Genomic DNA, 21311 nt, shown 5'->3' with positions numbered 1-21311 from the left:
GAAGTAAGAAATGAGTTCACTGCCATGTTAAGACACCATTGCAGAACAGACTGAAACAGCATTGAGGTACAGTACTTGGGACTGATATCCCTTAGAAAACATGTCTGAGTTACTTCTACAAGTGCTTGGCTGATATGGACAGAGTCAGAAATTCATATAACCTAACTTATATGAGACTGAGGTCCTCCTCTTTGACAATAAGGAATAATTTCAAGGGGGCTTCATACAACCAGAAATCATTAGTGTTACTCAACACCAAACAGTAAAGGGGTGATAAAAGAAATGGGTGTGCAGGCAGTCCCCGGGTTATGACGGGTTCGGCTTACAACATTCCAAGGTTAAGGCGCTTTTCAATTATATTCATCATAAATTATTTCCAGGGTTACGACGCCTACAACGCTGATCTGGCAGAAGAAATATGACATAAAAAATGCAAAATAATCAATATTTTAAGCTTTATGGATGAAAAATGCAATAAGAATGCAGTTTACATAGTTTTGAATGCACCCAAAGCATTAAAAGTAAGGTTTTCTTACGATTTTTGACAATGTTCCCGCTTACGACGATTTTCAGGTCACAATGTGTCTCAAGAACGGAATCCCCGTCGTAACCCGGGGATTCCCTGTATTATGGCCTTGCTAACTTAATAAGCAGGGCTTTAATGAGCACAGAGGAATTTATGATGCATCATAAACAACAGTTGGACACCACCAAAGTTGAATACTATAGGCAGTCCCAGTTATTGGCAGGGGTTCTGTTCTCAAGGGGTGCTGATAAGCGAAAACCACCATTAACCAAAACTCAGCGATTTAAGGCGCTTATGGCAGCGAGTTTCGGTTAATGGCGCCTCTGTTAGGTTCGTTATGGCACCATACCTCTATTATTGGCTCCTTATAACGCTGATAAGCGAAACTTGGTCCATTATGGTGCTAGACAAGCGCCATAAAACAGGAATGCCATTAACCGAGTCTGCCGATAACCAGGGACTGCCTGTAGTTAATTGATAATGTACAGATGGGTCATTAATCAATCATATGCAATGATGTCATGGAAAAATTAATAAAGACTGATTTTTCCAAAACTGAAAAATGCTATACATTACAAACATATTTCATATGGGTGTAAATGTTGAGCAGGAGAAATTGACCTCTGAAATGGACCAGCCATGAGTTTTTGGTTTATAGTTTTGCACTGCTTTTTTCCCAAGCCCAGGATGGAAGGGCTGGAGTCGGGAAGACCATCCATCCATAAAACATCTGACAGAAGAAGTTATGTAATGAGCTGTTCAGTATCAGAAACATCTAGAAAAGGATCATGAAAACAGAAACTATAACTATGGCTTAAGCTGAAATGCCTCACACAGCACACAGTATCAATGGTTCTCTGCAGCATTACCTTGGACCTGGTTGCACTACTTTTTTACATTATACTTCTATCTATTCTCTTTGGTACCTTCTCACTTAGCTGTTTTACTTCCTTAACTTTCACCTTCTGCCATTTCCAATCCTCTTTTACCTAGGTGAGTATTAATCTTTCTGGCAAACTCTATAAAAGTCTAAACAATAAGACTTAGTTTTGTTAACTTATAAGAGTAACAATAATCTTCAAATGTATACAATATAAAACAATGTGTATTGACATGTATATCACTGTCTTTAATTTACAATGGTATTACCAACTGGGGAAGGGACAAGAATCTACAGATAATCCATGCAAGGGTCAGCTTCCTCAAAGCAGCCCCATATGCTTGGATATGTATGTGTATGTATGTCCCAATAGTCATATGACTGTCTACAGGCAATCCAGCCAAGGGTCAACCTCTCTCACTACAGTCCTCAATAATCAGATTATAATCTACAAGTAAATCCCAAGAGCCAAAATCTCACCCCAGTCCCCTAAGCTTGGGCACTGTCCTTACGGTCAAGTTGATTATCTGCACGAGATCCAGCCTGGGGTCAGCATCTCTCACATTAGTCCCTTATGCTTTGGTATATGAAGTCGGTCAAAAGTTTTGCATCACTCAACAGAATGTTTTAGACAGCAGCCTATAAAATTACCAACTGGCAACTTTCAATTGAGCTCACAAATGTCAACTCACAAATACCAATGCTGTTGATGTATTTTATGAATTCCCTGTATTTTCCTATTTTAACTGGATTTTATCTTACCCCGATTTTGTAGTCATTTGCCACTTAATTAAAGAATGTTAATTTACTATTTTACAACAAAGAAGGTCAGTATTTGTAACTGTGTTAGCACATATTACTATTTTTTCTAAGTGACATTTACCAACGTACGTCATAAGAAAGTAAACTACGTATTAGCCTTTGTGATAGTACAATTGTGAATTATGTCTTTGTTGTTTGCACAATATTATGAAAAAAAACTTGTCATGAATGTCATTACAGGCAGTCCCTGGGTTATATCAGGGGTTCTGTTCCTTTGCGACGACGTAAGCCGAAAAATGGCGTAACCCAAGACATTGTCAAAAATCGTAAAGAAACCTTATTTTTAATTCTTTGGGCGTTTTGAAAATGATTTAACCTGCATTTTAATTGAGCTTTTTATCTAAAACCTCCAAATTTTTACATTCTGCTGCTTTGGAGCCATGTTAAAGTTTCAGTCTTCCATTGGACAGTACATGAGACAGACTAAAGAACTGGCCAGCAATGAAACATGGTAATGACTACTAAAGGGAGAACTCAAGAAGGAATGCTAACAGTAGCACAAGATCAACCCCTAAGAACCAGATATATTCAAAGAATGACAGATGGAAATAATATCTCACACATATGCAGGAAGTGCAACATGAAAAACAAGACCATAAACCACATAGCAAGCGAATCTCCAGCACTTGCACAGAACCAGTGCAAAAAGAGGCATGATTCAGTACCAAAAGCCCTCCACTGGAGCCTGCAAGAAACACCAGCTACCTTGCAGTAATAAGTGGTACAAGCTCCAACCTGAGGGAGTGATAGAAAAGGATCAGGCAAAGATTCTCTGGGACTATGGTATCAGAACAGATAGGGGATACATGCAAAAAGACCAGATGTGACGTTGATTGACAAAACCAAGAAGAAAGTATCACTCATTGATGCTGCAATACCATGGGACACCAGAGTAGATGAGAAACAAAAAGAGAAAAAATTTATAAGTATCAAGACCTGAAAATAGAAATGAGGATATGGGATATGCCAGTGGAAATTGTACCCATAATCATAGGGATACTAGGCACGATCCCAAGATCCCTTAAAAGGGACCTAGAAATATTAGATACTGAAGTAGCTCCAGAATTCACACAGAAAAGTGCGCTCCTGGAAACAGTGCACATACTGAGAAAAGTGATGGAATCCTAAGGAGGCAAGATGCAACCCGGAACCCCCCCCCCCCCCCTTTACTATTAAAAAAAAAAAAAAAAAAAAAAAAAAAAAAAAAAAAAAAAAAAACCACACACACACACCAAGTCAAACAGGATGACTGCGATGAGGAAGAAAAAAAGTACATATTGTATTAATATAATAACAATATTCTATTCTTTTTGAAAATTCTACATGAAACCGATCACCAAAGAATTTAACATATACCTATATATCTGGCCTGTGTGGCAGTACAAATTTAGGAAAGAGATGTTTACAACCCTTAACTGCTGGAGTAGTCTGTTCTCCTCCTGAAGAAGATAAAAGTCTACAAGCATGGGAAGAATGGTACAGATAATGTCATTCAAGAGTACTACGTATTTAGGTTCGTGCCAACAGCATGTAGGTCACACAGAGAATCATCGCCTGAGGATCCTTTGGAAAAACCCACACATGTCTGCACATCAGCTGGATCTGGAATGGCAAAGCTTCCCCATCTTGGTAAGGGGATAAAAAGAGACAGTGAGGAATTGTGTGAAGGAGTCAAACAAATGTGCTTCCTGCTACAATGGGGATGGGGGGGGACTCATAATGTAAGTTTTGTTAAAAAGAAAAATCAATGCTTATACTAGTGATGCAAAGTGGAATATTCTATGGAAAACCACTAAATTCAAGATGAGATTCTGAAGGACCAGCTGTAAGTTGAAGGTTTAGGACAATACTGTGATTTTTAATAGTGAAAGATGAAGACAGATGGATAAGCTCAAGAAACTGGTTAGGAGCAATTACAACTACTCTTTTCCTAATCTCGAATGGATCAGCAAAGGAAAAACTGATGATGGCAATCTCATCTACATGGGAAACTAACTGTGGAATGTTTTTTTAGCAATAGTATTTCACCTAAAGATTTCAGACCTGGGTTTACAAATTATACAAGAGCTAATTTCAAGGGAATCAGGTACCACTGGACAGAAATTAAAATTACCACTTGGCAGTTTGCCTCTCCAGCAGACCAACTGACTCCTCTTGTGACTAGACCAGACAACACTAGAGAAAGATTTACTAGAGCTGGTTGCTATCTGGAAACATAGGGTTATATAAATTGATGGGTTTGCATAACTAAAATTTTTGTTTCCACAAAAGACTTCACCTCTGTATTTCAAGTAATGTCTGGTCTAGGTAAAATAATATATACTACTGAAAAATATACCAGAAACATTATATTACAGTAATTCACAGTAAGGCTGATGGCCTTATAAAGTAAAAGATTTCCAAACAGATACTCATTCATTAAAATTTTTTAAAAGAAATATCTACAGTTAGTTAATTGTATGTATAAATAAAACCACCCATCAATCTCAAGAAATTTGTGAAATACTTTTGAAATTACTTTTGATAATCATTTAAACATTAGGAACTCACCTCTAAATCACTGTCTGATGCCATGTCATCAGATTAACTAGGTGCCTTGACAGTAAACTTAATACCAGGTTGTACCTGAAATGCAGAAAATCAAAAATTTTAATACATTCTTACATCTACCTATTAAAAACAATAAAACCTATTTGTAATAAGATGCATCTCAACATGGAGACCCCGAGTGCTGCTTTACAGGCAGTCCCCGGTTATCGGCGATCCAGTTTTATGGGGCTTATCTAGCGCCATAAAACTGGTGATTTATGGGGTCTTAACAGGCAGTTTCGGTTATCGGCGCCATAAGGGTTCTTTACAAGGAGGGCAAATATATTCTTCAACCTTCATTTATCTGATTTGATATAATCAGAGTTGGTACTGTCTTAAGTGCCAATAAACTTTTAATAAATATCCAAGGAAATAACCAAGGGCATTTCCTGGAACTTACTCTTCTACAGTACAGGTTTATAAATCTTATACAACTGCTTGTCTATATGTACTGTATTCATAGTATCTTCAGTTGAAGAAACTGTTAAATTATTAGCACATGCTATTGAGTCACATTTGTAGAATCTACAATGGGTTGCCTAAAAGATCGGCTCTTCAAAACGAGTTTAAAATGGGAGCAAGGTATATTCAGAGAATCTGGACAACCAGGAAGAGTAAAAGGAATGGATGACAAGTATACAACAGAAAGCAGTGTAAGGGGGGCCAATGGGACTCTAGGAGATTCCTGGACTTAGAGCAAATATCCTCATAGTGTCCCTGAGATAACCATAGCCAAAAATTAAGATGTGCAAAAAGTCTGTCCCACACCATATGGCTGGCAAGGGTTCTGACAAACATAGGTGGTTTTGAAAGTGTGACTTTAGGAAGCAAAGATTCAAGCTCACATTAAGGTTGAAGGTCACACTAAAAATGAAAGCTGTGGAGATATGTTGTATTCAACTGTTGGAAAATAGAATTGATTCCAGTAGGAAGGACTAAAACTTCATGAAATATAGGCATACATAAAGACCTACATAGACCAGATAGGAATGTAGAGACGATACACATATGAGAACTGATTTCATGTATAGCACCACAATGGGGAAATTAACATAAAACAATAAACATTGAGGATGTAAAGTAAACCTACATAACATGAATATATTTGAAATAATTTTGGAATGCAAGGCACTGGTAATTTAAACTACATGAAGTTGATAATTATATTACCTGCTTTGTAATTTCTTTATCTATTGCATAGATATTTCTCCAACAAAGTTCAGGACAACTTAGTTCTTACATTCAACTAATTTTTTTTTAAATTTAAACATATGACAGCATGCAAATACAAAAACTAGTTTTTAAACTTATCTATGCAGGTGATCAGATGAAGCAATAAAATAGTATTGGTGTTTTTCTTCAATGTGGTGCCTGCATCAGTTATAGATTAAAAAAAACAAAAACAAAAACAATATCAATCATGATTAGGCAAGCTACAGTATACTATCCTTAAATTGGCTTGAAACATTCACCGTGCACAGGTAATGTAATTAATAAAACTAATATTTCTAGAAGCTGTTATCATTTGTTATATAGGTAACAGACTGGAAGAATTAGACATAGCATAAGCTGCAGGGCATGGGAAGTATGAAAAATTAAAACTTACTGAATGTGTATTCCTTTAGGAGAATCAGATCTTTTGAAAATGTACTTATGGTGAATAAACCTTTAATGCCACAGAAATTATTTGTAGTAAAACCAATCTCAGGGAGCAAACATTAGTAAATAAATGTATGGAAGCCATCATGGCCTAAGTTTTAAAAAAGTAAATATTCACAAGGTATTGTTAACCACTACCTAACATTTTTAGCACTTTAATTTTTTCCTATCTCATCAAATGCAATAATTTATCTTTAATACAATATCTGTCACTAATACTATGATGCAGAAATTAACTTTTTTTTTTTTTAAATATAGACTATACCTATTCATTGCAAAGAATTTTTGATGCAGTATTCAATTTAGTGAAATGCTGGCAAGTGATTACTGTAAATAAAAATATTAGACCAAAATTGATTCTTGACAAAAAAAATTTTATGGTTTTGATGAAAACTAAGATAATTCGATTTTTTTTTTAGAGAATAGTATTTTACAAGTAAAGACTAGCCATAACCCTACCCACAGTGCAATTACAGAATTAACCAGAAAAGGATGAGATATAATATAGGTATACCAAGGGTGACACAGCTTCAAACAGGGTCAAACCAAAAGCAAAATTCAACAAAACGCATGCCACAACCAACAGTTAGCCTAATAGGCAAATGGAGATTGCCAACATAACCTAACCTGCCATATCCTACCTAGCAGTGAGGATTCAGCACCTTGGACTTTACTTGACCTCGGATAAAAGGATAGAATACCTACTACTAATCAAATATATTGAATAATTTTGTAACTGCATATCAACATGTCAACAATAAACACCTTTACAAGATTCAAATACAGAACTATGATCTCCATAAAACTCATTAAGAAAGAAAAGCTGTGGCACTTGATAAGGTAGACACAAAGATATGTGAGAAAATAGGTAGCAAAATATTCATTACCTTACCTCAAACTGATAGGTAAAGCCTAGTACTTCTAAAAGAAAATAAATTGCAACACTAATTAGCTAGCTAAAGCTAAAAAATAAAGCCTGCTTAATACCTATTCATGGCAGCCAATTCAGATTAACCTACGTAGATAATTAACAAGACCTGTTTAGCGTTGCCTGTCAGTCTAGGTAATATATGGTTTTTTTGTTTATTATATAGGCTAGATTACTGCAAATGCCATGGCCAGTACGGTAGCTATTTAAAGACATAGCCTATTTGTGCGAATACATTCCTACATAGAAGGCTGCCAATCCTACGAAAGAGTTAAACAGTACCTTTAAACAAGAAATCGTTTTTACCGTACAACAGATGCAAGACTATTAAAGTTGGTATACGATTCCTGAATTGATTCTTAAATGCCTGATAGTATTAAAAACAAAATACTGAACATCGATAACATACCGGTAATATAGCATTGGTAAGAGTTACTTTTACATCGGAAATGAAAGTGATATATATAGTTTTTACGTTATTTACCTCAAGACAGCATCCCTATCACCAATTAACCAACAAATATGAACTTTTTCTGTTTAGTATGAATTTCACCTTTCACTCTAAATTAAACAACTACAATAATTTTGTAGTTTTAGTCTACATTTCATCATTTTCCTCGACAGTCGCACTTCGATGACGTCACACCAAAACAAATTACATAGCCAATAGCATTACTACATGAAGCACAGCTGGCCAATGAAGTTAGTCCAAGTGAAGAATTCTGGCCAATCACGTTTCTCCAAGTTAGAAACAACACGCCTATGTTTATACTATAGATGAATGAATCATGGGTTCAAATGGAATTGTCAAAAATCTCTATCTAAAAATGACAGAATAAATATACTTTTTATATGAATTATATATTAAGATATATTTATTTAGTCACGTATATTGGAATATCTAAGTTGTAGTCCCATAGATATTGCGCGGTATCTGAACAGAAGACTATCAATCCCCTGCCATGAACGCGTTTCAAGTTCTCTTTAAGTTCACGGTTTTCTTACTTATGAACCTTTTGTCAAAGGACCAATGGGCGCTCTCCACTTGGATCGGCTTCTGAGCAAAATCTTGGAGCAGTCGAGGTTGAATGAGAGTGCGTGTAGGTCCTCAATCGGTACCGGTCGACGTGCGGAACGAGTAAAGCATGAAAATTTTAGCGTTTTTAGCCTTATTAGGCTTTGCTGCGGTGGAATCTAAGGTGTTCTTCCAAGAGACTTTCTCCAGTCCAGGTAATTTTAAAAGTTTTAACCTTAAACGGGACTTGTACGGTTACTGTAATACCGGCAAATGATTTTGACCACCCATAAAATCCATTTGCCTGTATGTCTTTTATGCACAACTTTTCAATCTTTTAAACTGTTACTAGACTCTTTGCCTATAAAGATTGAATCATTGCATGTGAAAAATCTGTTATTATCGAGCCTTTGTAAGTGAAAGTACTAAGGCTCGGACATGCCTGAGCTTTTACCGGTAGCTACTATTGTTGACGTGGTTCCGGTTACTTAACGTTAACATGGGTTTTCCGGTAAAAATCCTCGTGTAACGCTGCTTTTCGAAGTCAGTGAGTCTTAGTTATTGTAATGAAATACCTCAACGAAATTATACTTAGACAAAATATGACAACTCAGGCGTAGGCTTGGACTGTAAGCTTTTCAACGTAGTGCGCTACAGTCCTTGATTCTTTAAATTTTTGGCCAGTTTAGTTTTGTTTTATTTGGGACATCTGTTTGTAACTTTGGATATCCCGAAAGTACGGTTTTCACCAGTTTAAATGGCTAGGATTTAAACCCCCCTCCCCCGTTGTCTAGCCAGACCCAGGTATCCAGTGTACTTGAAGGGTACCAAGGTATAGGGATGAAATGTTTTCTCCCCTGTCACCATTGGATCCTTGAATGTATACAGGAGTTAACTAATTTTTTTTTAATGTCCTGGTGTTTCAGTTCTGGGCTTAACATAATTTCATTTACTCATTTAAGTTTCTAGCTAATATTGTCATTTGTAGTCTGTTCTGCTTTGTCTTTGTAAAGAGAAAGTGTCGAGATGTTTACCTAAACAGTCCCTTTTTTACACAGGATGTTAGTCATAAAAATGTTAAACCACTAATGTTGTTGAATTAAAATCTTTAGCCTGTCTTTAGTCTTTTTAGCCATGAAACATTCCATTGTTTGGATTTTTTTTGGCCACGATTAAATTTTTGATTAACACAGATTTGGTGTAAAACATTAATATTTTTCCCATTTCAGTGATGCCATGTGCAACAAAATCAAAATGCATTTGTGCATTAGGGGGGTAGCTAGGTGGTTTGCCCACCTCCCCTGCCTTGCCACCCCCAAATTTTCTTTATTTCATTTTTAGATTGTGAAGTTGAGTAACTGTTGGATGTTGGTTTAAGAGTTGCCAAATTTTTTTTAATATAAATACTATATATTTTCTTATAACTTTAGTCAATTTACAAAATCGGTTACTTCACACAAGACATGGTCTGGTGTTCTTTGGAATTTAGTTTCCTACAGTATTTTGGTTGCTTATTAAGAGTTTACCATTATTTTAGGGGGTCTATTGTAACCCACAGGGGTCAGTACTAAACTGTTAAGTACATTTTTTGACGCTCTAATCCCTAGTGGCTGTTGTATTTGCAGGACCATTCCTTGCTGTCTGTGTGGAGTTATTGCCTAGAATTACCCTAGACGATTTGGAGGTATTTCCTTGGGGTTCACTAAATGTTCTGGTTTTTTGGTCTAGTATTTTTGGACAAACCATACTTAGTTCCTTGCATTTGTGGTATTAGCATAATAGGGAATATTGTAATTAGTGGGGTAAAGTTGAGATGGATCAGTCTCTAAAACTTTGCTATTCTCCCATCCTAGTCACTTAGGTGTTAAAGGAAGTCATGGTTGGATATCTTTGGAACAAATAATGAAGTGCGCCCTTTTCTGCTGTTCAGCCTGTTATGTTGGCTGATTGGCATTTATGAAAACTTGAAGTGTTCCAGGATAAACCAGACTACTACTCATTACTACTCATTGGTAGAGATGTTGCTCCTGTCATCTAATATAGTACTGTGCTCGGTTGTATGTATCCAGGTTGCAGATAGAAAAGCTTGAGCTCCTGTCCTTATTTGGTAGTTATCCATGTTCATAGTTTTGAATAGTTGTCCCCTCTACCTTGGTAGCTTTGGTCTTTCAAGTGCGATGTGGACCTGTCCTTTGGAGCCTAACCACGCATTTCATGAGTCCTTTCATTGATGATTGATTTTTTTTATAAATCTTTTGCTAGACAGGAGATTTCTAGAGCTGACCCCTCACTGAAACAAGGTGGTTTATCTGGACTACATATTATTGCACCCAGTGTGTGCTGTAAGATACTACCTGAAAACTTACCCCAGATTAAAGGTCCCTTTCGTTAGTACAGGCAAGCTTAAGGTGTCCAGGAACACAACTTAGGTTGACTAATGAGGTATGCAGTGAGCTTATGACCCTTCATCATAGAGGAAGTTTTGCTGTACTCTGGCAAGAGCCCATGGAGTCTGACAAGGGTGACCACCCTTAGCCTTTGGGGGTAAACTTCTAGTTTTCCAGGCAATGAGGCAGTTTTCTCAGAAATATAGCAAGTCCTGGATACCTGCACCTTGGGAACCGGTTGTGGCTGCTTAGCCAGTTGTGGATGCTTAGCCAGTTGTGGAGGCACCAGCTCACTGGACAAAAGCATCTTGCTTGAATACTTTCACTTTGTGTAAGTCTGTTGGTATGAATGCCATGTGACTGGACTTTGGCCTAAATGCTGCTCCATTATAGAAATTTGGGGCAAAGACTTTATCCTTTACATTGGATTGAAGATTCCCCAAACTTTTCCGTACTTCTGAGAGGCTTCATATCTCTCTAGGTCCCAGGACCCGACTGTGTTGTCATCCTATGCATCAGACAAGTAGGTTGCAAGAGTTTAAATACCTTGCTTGCTATCGTGTTTGAGGATTTTTGCAGTCCTTGGGAGAGTTCAGTTTCGTCAAGTTAATTTCGTCAAGTTCAGAGACTACCTACCACCGAAGTAGTTTCCTGTATAAAAGGCAGTACACCCGTTTGTATTTCTTAAGAATAAATAGATGTGAAATTAATTTTATTTTTCTAAGGTAATACAAATAAGAGCATAATCATACTCCCACTTAAACCACCCTGCTGTCCTAGTGACCAAAGGAAAACATGCCTAGTGGTTAGCTAGTTTTCTTCTGCTTGCCACCAGTTAACAAGCTCATTACAAAGTTTTAAGTTAACACAAAAGGATACTCCTGCAATACTTGAAAGGCTCTGGTTTTATGTTCTTGGGAAAGTAGTTTCCTTCAAAATGTTTTATTGTTGTAGTGTATGTTGGGTTTTATATTTAGTATGCCTATTGTATTCATGGGGATTTCCCAAGGTATTGACATTGATCTGGTAAAGTGACACTGGTTTTAATTTCAACATTAATTTTGATATCTTTTCAGATTGGGATTCAAAATGGGTTCAGTCTGAGCACAAAGGCAAGGAGTTTGGTAAATTCAAGTTAACACCTGGAAAATTTTATGGTGATGCTGAAAAAGATAAGGGAATACAAACATCACAGGTGAGTTGATTTTATTTGCAATATAGTACTTTGTAAATGTTTGATCTAATCTCCATTGAACTTTAAATTTATTTTTGCTATTTGCAAGGGGTTGTCTGGTACCCATCTCCCACGAAGGGGTTTTCTTCTTTACTCATGTTTTTGGACTGTGCTAGCATGAATTTTCTGTAGAAGTAAAAAAATTTTTTGACTAGTGGTGTGAATGAATACCAGCAGAATATTGGTGATGGGGTGGGAATATTGGTAGTTTGTTAATTCCAATGTACTGAAGTACGAAGGAAGAAGTTTGAACCAAAAAAAAAAAATTTAAGTGCACAAGAATTTTGGTAGAAAATGTGGACATAGGCAGGAGCTAGACTGGTAGGTGCGTGCCTCAGCAGATACGGCCCAGGTTTGATGGTGGAAGCTTAGTGCACAAAAAATTTAAAGTGCGCAACAAGAATATTGGTAGAAAATAGGGAGCTAGATATGAGCCAGCCTGGAAGATGAATGGTTAGGGGCTATGGCTCCTGGAATTTTGAGGACAGTTTTACCAAGTGGCGCAAGGAGATTAAATGTTGTGCCAGATATTACCGTCACAAATAAATCATACTTTACCCATGCACAATTTGTCTAATCTACCTTGAACATAACATTACTGTAGTGTACCTTCATAAAATGTATAGTTTTATTTCAAGAGTATCTGAGCATTAATACTAATTGCACAGATATTAAAATTCCCTTTGTTCAAATTTATTAACTCTTACCCAACATGTGCAAACTTAGTTTTCAGTAGTTTTCTTACTTCGAGCTCTTAAAATTCTTCAATGCTGGTGGTTGGAGTGTCAAATGTTGCCCCGTAAGAATATAACTATGTACTAGTTAGGGTATACGCAGGAGTTTTGATTGTCTTTATTGCTGAGACCACATTAGTTTATTGATAATAGACCCTGGTTTGAAATTAAGAGCATTGCTTGCTGTATAATAGCTTAGTTTTTAGCATTGCATTTTTCAGGGTATTCTTGTCTTAGTACCTGCAATTGTGTAGATATTACTTATCTTTGGACTGGTGCCAATTGTTAATTGTAATGATTATATCAATAAGTAAATGGCATCAATTTTGAATTTTAGTATGTATAATTGTCAATGTTAATGGCATTAATTTTGAATATTTATAGTACGTGTATGAGACATATTTCATATAACAAATGCAGTTATTATAAAAGGAATTGCTGTATTACAGGATGCTCGCTTCTATGGGTTGTCGTCAAAGTTTGAGCCTTTCAGCAACAAGGAATCGCCTTTAGTAATTCAGTTCACCGTAAAGCATGAGCAGAATATAGATTGTGGTGGTGGATACCTAAAAGTATTTGACTGCTCCCTCGACCAGACAGATATGCACGGCGAATCTCCATACCTCCTTATGTTTGGTTAGTGTTTTTGTTTTATTATTTATTTTAATGCTGTTTTAAGTTGGAAATTGTTACCATTAAATGGAAGCCAAAATATTTTGCATTTGTTCATAGCAGCTGAAGCCATAGGTCTCCATTGGTTTTTCAGTTCTTTTCCTTTCTGAACTTCCTTTGTGGGTAGGGTTTGTTGGATCATAGTTAACTTATTGTGGGAGAGGAAAAGGCCTAGTCTTATTGTTTTACATCTACTGTATTTCCAGAACCCTACATGACTTTTGGAGTATATAGGTGTAGCATATAGTAACTAGTTTGACAATGACATGCATTAATTATCCCACTGCTGGAATACATTAGTTGGTTTACATTGGTTTACTATGATGCAGAACTACCTATATTATAATGTATGATGCACATTAGTTAAATTTCATTGGTATTTTTTGTGCATTGCTGCCTGATACTCCATTGCACTGAATTGCTCCCTTGTTTCTTGAGTTTGGGTGCACTAACAAAAGTTGACATTGGTGTTCTGTCAGTAGTTCTCCTCTATTATTATTATTATTATTAATATTGATTTAAATCTTTTCAGGTCCTGACATTTGTGGTCCAGGCACTAAAAAGGTTCATGTAATCTTCAATTACAAAGGAAAGAACCAGCTTATCAAAAAAGACATTAGATGTAAGGATGATGTCTTCTCACATTTGTACACTTTGATTGTGAATCCCGATAATACCTATGAGGTCTTGATTGACAATGAGAAGGTCCAGTCTGGAGGACTTGAAGATGACTGGGATTTCCTTCCCCCAAAGAAGATCAAGGATCCAGAAGCTAGCAAACCTGATGACTGGGATGACAGGCCTACCATTCCTGACCCTGAAGACTCCAAACCTGAAGATTGGGATCAACCAGAGCACATTCCTGACCCAGATGCTAACAAACCAGAAGATTGGGATGATGAAATGGATGGTGAATGGGAACCCCCAATGATTGATAACCCAGAGTACAAAGGTGAATGGAAACCCAAACAAATTGACAATCCTGACTACAAGGGACCTTGGGTACATCCAGAGATTGACAACCCAGAATACACACCAGATAATGAAATTTACAAATATGATGAGATTTGTGCTGTTGGTTTAGATTTATGGCAGGTAAAATCTGGTACCATATTTGACAACTTCCTTATTGGTAATGACATCGAGGAAGCTAGAAAAATTGGTGAAGAAACATGGGGAGCAACTAAAGATGCTGCTAAAAAAATGAAGGATGAACAAGATGAAGAAGAAAGAAAGAAGGCAGAGGAAGAAGCAAAGGCAGCAGGTGGTGATGAGGAGGACGATGATGATGATGAAGATCTGGATGATGAAGATGATGATGATCTTGATAATGAATTGGAGCATGATGAGCTTTAATTTTTTTATTTATAAGGATATGAGGCAGTTATTTAAGTAAAGTAGCCTGTTTGAAAGGACTTTTTAGTCAGACAGGAAAGGAAGACTTTCATATTAGTTTCTTGCTGGAACACCTGATCTTATCGTTATTGGTTAGGATGAAGTGCTTCAGTGATAGTCTCGGGGAACCTGTAGGGTGAGGTTGCGCAATATTTGATCATTCCAAAGTCTCAGCCTAAGGTTCTCGGACAAACGCCGTCCCTAGTGGAAGGTGTTCGCATTTCGCTTATCACCTGTCGTCATCCCATTCCCATAATCATCAATGAGTATGCAGCACAATCCTGAATGTTTGTAAATCTTGTGTGAAGTGCTGTGGTACTATACTTTACTAGTAGTGCAGCACCTAAGGTGTGAATGATTAATTTCCAATAAATATAAATTGGGATGCTGTTTTTCATTACCATTCAGTTAACTAAAAAGTCCAATGTACAAAGCATGTGTTAATGCTAGTGCAAGGATGTAAATGGACACACAAATAATGCTATTACAGTAGTAGTTTGTAAATGTTTAAAGTGTCAGGGCCTTTGGAATCCCTGCCAGAAAAGATTCTTAAAAAGCTGTTGAACAGCCTCATGTTTGGCATAATTTTAGTTGCGAGAGCGGGAAACAATTTTCAGCAAGTCGTAACAAGAAATCTGTGTACCTAGTTGGATGGTGTAAGATATTGAATGTCATTTCTGGATATTTCAAATAGTCCTGTCTAAATGTATCCATACTCTCATAATCCTTAATGTGGTACATTGGGAAAGCATAGTGCCTCAGTGACATGGTAGGTATGGTGTTGGCGTCCCACCTCTGTCGCGAGGTTGATTCTTGGCCATTCCATTGAGGAGAGATTTCTACTAATGGTGATAATTCACTCTCGACGTGGTTCGGAAGTCACCGTAAAGCCGTTGGTCCAGTTGCTGAATAACCCCTGGTTCCATGCAACATAAAAACACCATACAAACAATTAGGAAAGCATGCTAGGTACACAAATAATATTAGTGCACCTTTGAGCAATTGACTGTATTTTCCTGGAATTTGGAATATGATCAGACCCTTGCAATATAGTCTGGGGATGGAGCTGAATGGAAACAAAGTATTAAGCAAAAGATTTGTAGTTCTATTTAACTGGAATGAGATTTTAGTAGCAGGCAGCATGTTTTCATTGCAGGTACTACAGTAATTGGCCTGATTTCCTCATAATGTGTTTTTGCTTTCCCTTTTACATGCCTGATAGAAATGTGGTTACCATTTTGACTTATTTGTGCTTCAGCATGCACAGTATGCGTTTGTTTCATGGGAAAAAAAAGTGGTTAATGCTCAGTTATATATTTGTTTTTCTGAAAGTTAAGATTTTGAATTTACTGCAGCTCTCAAGTTGTACATGGAGTAAATAGCAAATGGATTGATTTTTATTCGATAAGTTTCTTTGCTGCTTGATGTGAGTTAATGAAGTACATGATTCTTCTAAGATGTAACTATAAAATTCTGACTTCATTTGTTAAATGTACATCATTCCCCTCCACAGCGACTAGGTCTGGATTTTGAGGTGTACTATGTAATTTCGTTTTTGTTTTCAATTAATTTTCTCATTGTCTCAAAAGATCCTTTTTCCAGTTTTTATCATTGGACTGCCACTCAATTTTAACCAAAGAGGTTATTTTCTGCCTACAAGGAGAGCTTATAATGAGAGTGTGGTGGTCTGCCTTTAACTCATCACTTTTTGGGACTTTTAACCATGCTTCTCTTTGGATGAGCTGGCAGAACTAATATGTATTCCTTAAGCAGAGGGGTAACTTGTATTAGTTTTTTTTATAGCAAACCGCGTGGGTGCGTCTTTGGTGTTGCTTTAGTCATGTCATTCTTTTAAGTTATGTTCAATGGCTTTCAGCTCTAGAGAAGTCGAAATTTGTTTGTCGGCTTGACATTTACTGTGGCATAGGTCCTAACTTGATCTTTCTCATCGTTTTTAAAAAGACTGCTGATTTCTTTGCTCTCAAGATTACTACTGTTTTCTGAATGTTAGCTTGACTTGCAAGTTTCTTTCTTCATTACATAAGGGATTTAGTCTGGCCCTATATCCCTCAGAATGTAGGCCAGTTTCGGTTACCTATGTCTTATCTGTGTTTGAGAGGCTGGTCTCTTAAGTGTGTGTATTGATGATGATAATGTGGTACCAGCATTACAGTTTAGGGTTTTGTAAAGGCTCTCGTGCTTGTGATGCCCTCTTGTCAATATCTACTGTCTTGCAGCCTGCAATTGATATAGGACAAAAGCACACGTCAGTTTAGGTTTAATCATTAGCTTATGACAAACTATTTTAAATGAATTTTTAATAGAACCCAAAGGGTTTGTGTTGATGGCCAGTTTAGTAATCATTTCAGGTGTTCTCCAAGATGGGGTTCTGGTATATTTACTATTTATTAGCTATACTAGTGACGTGGCAATCTGGAAATAGAAATTGTATGGTTTTGTCGGTGACTTTTAGGATTTTAGATGTAACATTTGGAACCAATGTGTAATATTACTTTTGCTGTTAATCAAAAAGATGGTATCTTGCAGAAAGGTTTTCGAATGTTCTGTGGTAAAGCTAGCATATAGTTTTTTTTTTTTTTTTTTTTTTTTTTTTTTTTTTTTTTTTTTTTTTTTTTAGTAGTAGTCCTCCAGCGTGGTCTTCCGATGGTGATTCCTCAAACTTTTGGATTAGTCATGGTGACTGTCACTAGTCTTAAGTTTATCATGCCTACACTTAATGTTGACTTGTGGCACAAAATAGAAGTAAGTTTGTAGTTTGTTGCATGAAATGTATTACAAGAAAATCTGTTTTATTTTTTCTATTTTATTTTTACGTAACCTAGTTGTATTGACTCGTAACTAAGCAGGCTGACGTTGGAACAGTTTGCCTATTGCAGTTATGGAGTCATCGTATCTCCTAATGTCTAAGCGAGGGGAAAGTTCATTCCTGATTTCTGCTGTTTCCTTAATTTTATTGTGTCCCCTCATTTACCTTTCATCTTGTCTTGTTGCAGATTGATTTCTCTTTGGAGGCGTCTTGACTCTCCCCATAAGGGGTTTCAGCTGAAGACTTAGAGAAAAAGAAAAGTGTAGAGTTATGATATGGTGGAGAGTTTCAAGTACACAATGTACTGTTTGATCTTCTTCCCAGCTTGTTCCCATTTTTATATGTACTGTTTGATAAATAATGATAAAAATATGTTGAAGATAACTCCTGGTGGTATCCCTCTTTGGAGAAGATGCAGTCTTTGTGTGTAGAATCATGATTTTTTTTATTTTCACCTCTACTTTCAATGAAACTTGCCTTGATAGATAGTCATTCCTATATTGGGAGGAGTCAGTTTGTATGTTCTATCCTTGCTTTCCATGTAACTCCCACACAATACTTTTCCACATATCTTCCCAGTGTGCCTATGAGGCTCGGTGGTTTTCAGTTTTAAGTGTGTAGGAATTATTTTCCTGTTGCACTGGTGTGATTGAGGATGAAAGTATGTAGCTGCTTATTGTTGAGTGGAGGTTTGATATTTTGCTAGTTCTAATATTCAGATGATTATGCAAGTTTCTCTGTTTTAGATGTATTTGTTCTTATTACAGTTACCATTACCTCCAATTCTGTGTGCCACAAAGGGCCTCTGGAATTTTGCAGCTTGTCTTTCCTGTGCTTCTAGGCCAGAAATTTCCACTTACCTCTAGCCTCCCATCTGTTGTTCGTAGCTCATGCTATTCTTCTTTGGCTAGTGCAATGGACAAGTCCAAGAAATCCCCATAACTAACTCATCATTATCGCATTTGTTTACTCAGATAGAGCTTCTTTAATTTCTTTTACTGTGTCATAGCTCACTGTATACCGCAATCTGACTTCTAATATTCTTGAAGTTTTATTCTCAAACTGAGATAATCTTTTAGATAATATACCATGATTATTATTCCTAATATAGCACTACAGATCATACTAGACAAATGTAACCTATAGCTTTAATTATGAATGCAATTTCTGTCTTATTTGATTTCCAAATCTTATTCAGCCTGCTCATTGTTTTGATTTGCCTTTATTAGTTATATATCTCTGATCTTAACTCTCTGATGACTCAGTCTCATTCTTCCTTTGTCCACTTAGTGCTATTTCATCCCTTTGACTATACGCTTCGTCTACCATTGTGAACTGCTGTGCTAAAAGATGAATAGTCTATATCTACGACAGAATATGATCATAGCGTTAGTCTTCTGATGACTCATACAGGCATTGCGTCTTGAAAGTGGCTTTCATTAACATCAATTACTCTTTAGACGTAATTTTATGCTTATTTAAAGGTTAAATTGATCCATTTGTTTTATCGTATCTTATGACTTGGGATATTTCTAGGTTGCCTTTTTATAATAGTGTAATTTTTTGGTATCTTAAACTGTATATAGCTTTATAATGATAGTTGGGTGATCTGTCATGTTACTGCTCTTTGTAATGGTGCAGCAAAAATGCAGTCTTGAGAAATACCTCTTTTCATTTATGTTGATGCTTCTTCATGCAATAATAATGGTTGGACTTGCATAACTAATGTCTGAAGATCTGCCATCATGTATGTGGCTATGTGTATGAATGTGGAAAAAGTAATTTAAAGTGACTGGTGTGCTAGTGGTTTATACTGTACTGGGAATTGGGTGGTTTGTTGTTTGTTAACATATTGGTATTGTGGTAGGCTGTAATTTACTTTATATTGATTTTAAATACGTATTCTTTATTATTATTATTATTATAGCTGACCAACCCAGCTGTGCTTGGGATAACTGAATGACAACTGATAGAATCTCTCTCTCTCTCTCTCTCTTTCCTTCTTTCTCCTACCTAACACCCCCTCTGCTCTCTCGCTCTTTTCTCTCACTCACTCTATCTCTCTCCAACCATCTCTGTCTCTATCCCTCTTTCTCCTCACTAATACCAAATCTCTTTCTCTCACTCACTTTTTCCACCTTTTCCTACTTAACATGATAGACATGCTCAACATGCTATGAGGATGATTGCAGTGATCTACATCCAAAAATATGCAAAAACCTAAAAGAAGGAAAAGGATTTAAGTTCGACAAAAAATGTAAATATAGGCACCCTGTAGCCATGAATCAAAATCAATTAAATAAGCAATCAGATAATAAAATCCAAAATAAGAAAGAAACAAATAAAGAGAGGAACAAAGAATATGAGGTGAAGGAAAAAAAAACAAGCCATCACTGTGATATGGTGTGTCAGCAAAGAATTTCCAAGCATCAGCTCCAAGATACAGCTCAAGAGATAAATACTGTATTTACGATGCCAGAGGATATTGCAGATACGGAGAAAATTGCAGATTCAGACACAAAGTTAATAATTATGATGAAGGAAGATTAAATATTATGGAAAAGTTGGATTTTTTAATGTCAGAATTTCTGGAAATGAAGAAAAGAACAACATACCAGAGCAGGAAAGAGACATGGGAAAATCCCTATTATTACCCATATTAAATGAAGGAGAAAATATGCAAACCATCATAGTGATGAATGCGCAGGGTTTAGTTACGAGTAACTCAAAAAGAAAAATAGAGTACTTAGAAGAACTCACCCAAATTGAAAAGAAAATAGATATAATGAATATAAGTGAAACCTGGTATTCCCAAGAGTCTGGGAATGACGATCAAATAAAAGGGTTCCAAACTTATAGATCAGATAGAAAAAATAGGAATCAAGGGGGAACTGCAATATATGGAAAAGACAAAAAACAAGGAAAAATATATGAAAATATAGTAACTCAGAATGTGAACTAATAGCGGTAGAATTTGAATCTGAAAAATTAATGAACATAGTAATATATAGACCCCCTAATACTATAGAGTTTGACATAATAATAGAAAAATTGGATGATATATGTAGAAATCACAAGGACTGGACTATTCTCCTATCCGGAGACTTTAACTTTCCTTTCGTAGACTGGAAGGAACGAATAGGAGATTGTGGTTGTACTTATACATATAAAAAGAGAGTAATAGTAGTGCAGAAGATAATAAGAGGCAATTCGAAAAGCTATTAGATATGCTACTAAAATACAACATTCAACAAATAAATCGCCTGCCAACAAGAAAGGAAAATACTTTAGACCTAGTATTTGTGAACGAGGTGAATTATGTTAAGAAATAATAGTTTATAATGCGAGTATTTCAGACCATAATGTCTTAGAATTAACAGTCCATTCCAAAGCAAGCGAAAACAGAGATAAGCAAGAAATGAAAAAGTGGGAAGTATATGGACAATACAACTTCTACAGTAAAAATATAAAATGTCAGAAATAAATGAAGAATTAAACAAAGATTGGGGTAACATTTTCGTAAGTGATGATATAAAGGTAAATACAGAGATATTACATAAAATATTAGAGAAAATAGTGGGTTAATATATACCGAAGAAGAAAAGTAAACATCAGTCATGCATACCAAGAGACAGAAGGAACT

At 36.2% G+C, this 21311-nt stretch overlaps 2 protein-coding genes across 14 annotated transcripts in view; one reads left to right on the top strand and one right to left on the bottom strand.

The window, feature by feature from the left end:
• LOC135211152 (uncharacterized protein DDB_G0271670-like) overlaps positions 1–21311 on the bottom strand; it is a 70005-nt gene that overhangs the window by 22320 nt on the left and 26374 nt on the right. For 2 of the 13 annotated variants that reach the window (XM_064244328.1, XM_064244329.1), the window contains exons 1-2: positions 7889–8052; positions 4779–4853 (exon numbers count right to left, since the gene is read on the bottom strand). In XM_064244328.1, coding sequence (XP_064100398.1) covers positions 4779–4802 — 24 coding nt within the window. In that variant the 5' untranslated portion in view covers positions 4803–4853; positions 7889–8052. Of the gene's footprint in view, positions 1–4778; positions 4854–6423; positions 6484–7686; positions 7735–7813; positions 8068–21311 lie in introns of those variants that run through there. The other 11 variants (XM_064244316.1, XM_064244324.1, XM_064244325.1 and 8 more) reach the window with 9 other exon arrangements.
• Positions 8473–15226, top strand: LOC135211151 (calreticulin-like). Its single transcript, XM_064244315.1, has 4 exons — positions 8473–8634; positions 11883–12001; positions 13224–13410; positions 13979–15226. The coding sequence occupies exons 1-4, from the start codon at positions 8550–8552 to the stop codon at positions 14800–14802; spliced, it is 1215 nt and encodes a 404-aa protein (XP_064100385.1). The 5' UTR covers positions 8473–8549; the 3' UTR covers positions 14803–15226.

Source organism: Macrobrachium nipponense, chromosome 4 (genome assembly GCF_015104395.2).
Source record: "Macrobrachium nipponense isolate FS-2020 chromosome 4, ASM1510439v2, whole genome shotgun sequence".
NCBI classification, from domain to species: domain Eukaryota; kingdom Metazoa; phylum Arthropoda; class Malacostraca; order Decapoda; family Palaemonidae; genus Macrobrachium; species Macrobrachium nipponense.
This window is presented reverse-complemented; position numbering and strand designations above follow the sequence as displayed.